This window comes from Eucalyptus grandis, chromosome 2 (genome assembly GCF_016545825.1).
Source record: "Eucalyptus grandis isolate ANBG69807.140 chromosome 2, ASM1654582v1, whole genome shotgun sequence".
Classification (NCBI taxonomy): Eukaryota; Viridiplantae; Streptophyta; class Magnoliopsida; order Myrtales; family Myrtaceae; genus Eucalyptus; species Eucalyptus grandis.
Window position 1 is genome coordinate 6,686,312 of NC_052613.1, and position 5,180 is coordinate 6,691,491.

At 36.7% G+C, this 5,180-nt stretch overlaps 1 protein-coding gene across 1 annotated transcript; it reads left to right on the plus strand.

Moving 5' to 3' along the window:
- Window positions 1-1,284: 1,284 nt before the first annotated feature.
- Window positions 1,285-1,689, plus strand: LOC120290446. The gene has a single exon (XM_039306715.1). The coding sequence runs from the start codon at window positions 1,285-1,287 to the stop codon at window positions 1,687-1,689; it is 405 nt and encodes a 134-aa protein (XP_039162649.1).
- Window positions 1,690-5,180: the final 3,491 nt, after the last annotated feature.

A 5,180-nucleotide genomic window follows, 5' to 3' on the forward strand; every position in this document is an offset into this window, starting at 1 on the left:
GGCCAAAGAAGAAGAAGAACCAAAAAGAAAAAAAGAAAATTATATTTTTAAAATAAAAATAATTAAAATTCGATTTTTTAAAATAATTATTTTAAAAATTATAAAAATTGTCCATTAAATTTGTGTTGTATAAAACTATCTTAGCAATACCATTTTAATATATATATATATATATATATATATATATATATATATAAGAAATAAGATTGGAAGTTTTTTAGTAATATAATTTTTTAATTATAAAAAAAACTTAAGAATAAAGTTTTCCTAAATTTAGTTAAATATGAAATTATTTTATTAATATGGGTCGGGTCGGGTATGGGTCGAAAAATTTACATTAAGCTTCAATGGGTCATAAATGGGTTAATGAGTCGATTTGGCCGACCCATTAATGACCCGACCCAAACCCAACCCGACCGGACCCACCCGTTTGACACCTCTACTTTATATTCATTAGACTTTCTATTCATGCATTGCGATTCCCCACCCACTTCTTCATTACGAGATCAACTTCTTCCATTGGTTCAGTGATGCTCAACATAAAGATGTTACCACTGAGATCCACGACGAGTTGGTTTTTTCTCTTAATATGCTGATGAGAGTTGATCTTGCTGCAAATAATATGTTCTTGGAACGTTGCAGATTGTTGACACCAAGGAGGATTTGGGTCTTTACGAGGAGGTAACCTCTTAATTTCTTTGCTCCGTTTTATTAATTAGGCCGTGAAGCTTCTATGATTATACTAATATGTTGAATGATCATCTGGGTCCGGGTAAATGGTTTTTCCCTCTAACATCAAATGTGTGACTTATACAGTCGGTCTCCACTAGGAGAGCTAGACGGGTACCATGAGCTCCTTTTTGGGCCTCTATCAGAAGTCGCTTGCCTCCTTGCTTTTTTTTTTTGTTTCTGAGGCCTTGAATTGCTTTTATGGCAGTTCGTGCCTTGCCATTGTGATATCCAATGTCTGCAATTAGATATAGGATTTAATGTGAGTTGGAACTTACATAGCCCATAAGGTTAATTACAATGTCTGCAATTTGATGGAGGATTTAATGTGAGTTGGAACTTACATAGTCTGTAAGGTTAATTGGATATTTCATAGTTTCGGATATCCCTTCTTTAGTTCAGAGCTAGGATATCTCTCATGAGAAAATGCCCAAAGACAGCATGTTTGCTGAGCTGAAAAGGAATAACGACTAGCAATTCCGGAATTTCCATATTCATAAGAAGAGCAAGCAATGCCGGCATTGCATCAGTAGATCAAAATTTCATGACACCATCATGCGTTTCCCTCGTCCTGTGCAGCGACCACTCAGTCTGTCTTTCGTCAATCCTCATGAAAGCCAGGCCGCATGGAGCGCCGCATCATACGACCTAGTCACCGAGGAAGAGACAGGGGCAGCCTACGTGTACAAGATGGACAGGCCGTGGCTGAGGCCAGACGAGGTGAGGGTGGAGATCCGGCGGGGCCGTGCCCTCTGGGTGATCGGCCAAGGAGACGAGCCCATCAAGGTGGAGCTGCCGAGTTTAAATAAGATGAGGGTGAGCGAGGCCACGGCTTCCATGAATGCCGACAGCGTGCTCACCATCACGATTCCCAAGAGAGACCAGCCTTGGAAGTGGTACGAGTACAAAGATTTGGTGTTCGCATGGTTCAAAACGGTCCATGTTGCGGTTTCTAGCTAAATTGGTTTTGGCAGTGTCATAGCACTGCAAATCCGGCCTTTACTCTTTAGAATGGTCTCGACATGCTCCTTTCATTTATAATGACTTGTGTTCTTTTTTTAACAATGTTGGCGTTTATAAAGACTGGTCAATATGACTTTGTTTTCTATAAGTGATTTATCTTATTTTTAAGTGGTTTTCACAAATGAGTCATAATTCACGATTTTACATCAATTAGAAACATTCACGACTCGTAGAATTTTGTCAATGGATATAATATGTGGAAATGTCCATGACTTGAATGTCCAACGCCTATGTCTACATCAAATGAATCCTAGTTAAAATATACAAATATGTGAGTGTAGACACACTCATATGCATGTGCATGCTGAAATACTGAGAAGCAGCAAAAAGCATCCACCCAATGGGATACTTTCCAGAGAAGATCCCACAAATGATCTGTCAAAATGATTCATACGCTAATTTCTCAACTTATATATAATATGCTGAGTTGTTATATGAATTAGTTATATTCAGTAAATGCGTTTAAAATGATAAAGCTAAACATTATATGGGTGTAATGAGTTTACAATATATATAGAATCAACCCATCTCTATAACTCTGTCTTCATTATCTCTCAATTTAATGCCCTCTCACTCTACACTCTCACCTTAATTTAGATATGCATTTTCCTATATTGAGTAAAATATGAAAGTGTGATCCTTTACCCGAACCCATACGTGTTTCCATAGGTCTTACCGTAACTGGTTTGTGTGGAAATATACGTCGATATGAGTCGCAATACATGAAAATGGGTCCAAATCGGTCTAAGATAGTTTGCAAATTGGGACTTCAATGTACTCATTTTTTTTCGTCCCACTCATCTTTTCTATGTATATGTGTGTGCGATGCGAAATCGAACTCCGAACCTAGTACTTTCCGGCCCCATCCTCTAATCCCTTCACCAGTAAGGCCGCATAGCAGTGGGCCTTCATTGTGCTCAGTTCATTTGTGTAAGAAGCCCACAACTGCTTGTCAAACTAAGTCAACTCATCAACTCAGACTCAATGAGTATCGACCACCCGCCTTTCGAGGAGAGGAAAAAACCTCTCCGCCGGCGTCCCGATCGATTTTAAAAGAGGGAAGCATTTCGGGCATTTCGTCGGAGAATCACAAATCCAAAGGGCGATCGAGTAGCTCATCAACCATCTTGAGAGAGGGGGGAAAAGAATTGAGTTCCCGATCGCCACTTCACGGCGAGACACCGGGTTTCCGTTGGTCTCCTCACTCAACAATGCCTTATTGTGAAGCGAGTTGGGGACAATGCTATGAACACCAAAAAATAACCAACTTTTGATTAAATAATTGACAAGTGACATTATTTGTCAATAATAGTAGAGTTTGGTAAACAACGAAGTCATCGATAAAAAAAAAACAATCAATAATTTGAAAAGCATGACGACTCGTTAAGAAATGTATCAACAGTAAGCAAACATGAGTTACCAATGGGGAAAATTGTCCAAAAAATTTTAAACCTATTGTACGGCAGTTAATTTAATCCTAAAATTTTTAATTGTGCTGATTTAGTCATAAACCTTTCAAATATGTCAATTTAGTCCTAACAATTTTGATAATTTATCAAGTTAGTCCTAAACCTTTAATAATTTGTCGATTTAGTTTTTCCAATCAATTTTAATCGGAAATTGTTGATGTTGATCATTTTTACAATTTTTTACATTTTTTATTCTTTTCTTTTTTTTTCTTTATTTCTTCTTCCCTTTTTTCGTGCCGGCCATCGTTGACCCTTGTTGATGGCTGGGTTGCCAACCTCAAGCATGAACGTCACTCACTCGATGCCAGCGACCTCCATTGGCCATCGATGGGTCCAACGATGGCCAGTAGAGGGAAAAAGGAAAGGAAAGGAAAATAAAAGAAAAAATTTTAGAAAAAATTGCAAAATTGTCCACGTTAGTAGTGGCTTGTGTGACGTAGGATGGTTGATTCTTACTAGACTATCCCGTTAACGATTTCTAACTAAAATTGACCAGAATAACTAAATTAACAAATCATTGATAAAGTTTTGAACTAAACTAACAAATTATTAAAATGTTCAAGACTAAATTAACAAATCAACTAAATGTTTAGGACTAAATTGACACAATTTAAAACTTTATAACTGAATTGGCAATTTATTAGAAGGTTTAGAATTAAATATAATTGAAAGATTTATGACTGAACTGACAATTTATTACAAGGTTTAGAATTAAATACAATTGAAAGATTTATGACTGAATTGGACGCCATACAATAAGTTTAGGACTTTTTGGACAACTTTCTTGTTATCGATGAGAATCTTCAGTGGGATGAAGTCATGAATATCAACATGTAACTGTTGAGTAGTAGTATTTTCTAATACATACATACATATACATACATACATACATATATATATATATATAACTTTATTTAGATGATACTATGAAATTATAAATAATGTAACTTCTTGTAATCGCAAATGGAATTATAAAGATATTTGTCTTGAAGATAGGATAAGTAAGTTATCTTTTTAAATTCAACAACCGTTTGTAACCATTGATTGTGGATTATAAATAGCAACATCATACTCATTGTCATAGACACCTAATCAATCATAAAACTCAATGTTCTTTACAAATTTATCTTTATCTTTCAATTTACACAGCCGGACATGATTTTTCCCATTGTCTGTACCAATTCTCTTATCATTTACTTTCTTGTTCAAAATCAACAAAGAACCCTTCACAACCTTTATTGTTTCACTTATAGATCCATCCATATTTTTAAAGGTTCTTCGTTAGTAACTCATTGACAAGACAGATGTCGTACCACCTGATCTCCAAGGAAGGGATGGCAATGGACCACGCATACAAGGTTGGCAGGCCATGGCCAGTGGAGGAGGTGAGGGTGAAGATTTGGTCGGGACAGGCCTTGCAAGTGATTGTGGGAAGGGATGCTCTGATTGCCAAGGTAAGGTTGTCGAGGACTTATAAGGCGAGGATGACCAAGACCATGGCTTTGGTGAACCGAGGTAGCATGATCACAGTCAAAGTGCCCAAGTGGGACTCCCCTTGGAAGTGGCACAAGGACATTAAATTTAGGTTCAAAACTACTCACATTAAGATTTTGAAAAATAATTGAGGAATAGTATTTTGTCCGCAATGCCACCACATGTCACGCCACAACAGAAAGGGAGGACAAGGATGGAGACGGTGGCTTATAATGTTAGTCGAATCGAGATATTTGAATATCCATATAAAACAAAGTTTATTAGCAGTGGATTAATGTATTCATTTCGTGACCCGTGAGTTTAGTGTATAAGAGGCATAATTAAGTGTTGATTTGAACATGTGCTTTTCATATTAATTTTGTACGGTTTTAGTCTAAGCAATTTTTTATAAATTTTTTTATAACTTTCAAAACGGTGGCCAACCCTAGCTCCGCACTGATTCACATTTCCTTTTTCCACAACCTT

Coding starts and splice junctions, on each gene's coding strand:
- LOC120290446 (XM_039306715.1), top strand. CDS start 1,285: ATGCGTTTCCCTCGTCCTGTGCAGCGACCACTCAGTCTGTCTTTCGTC.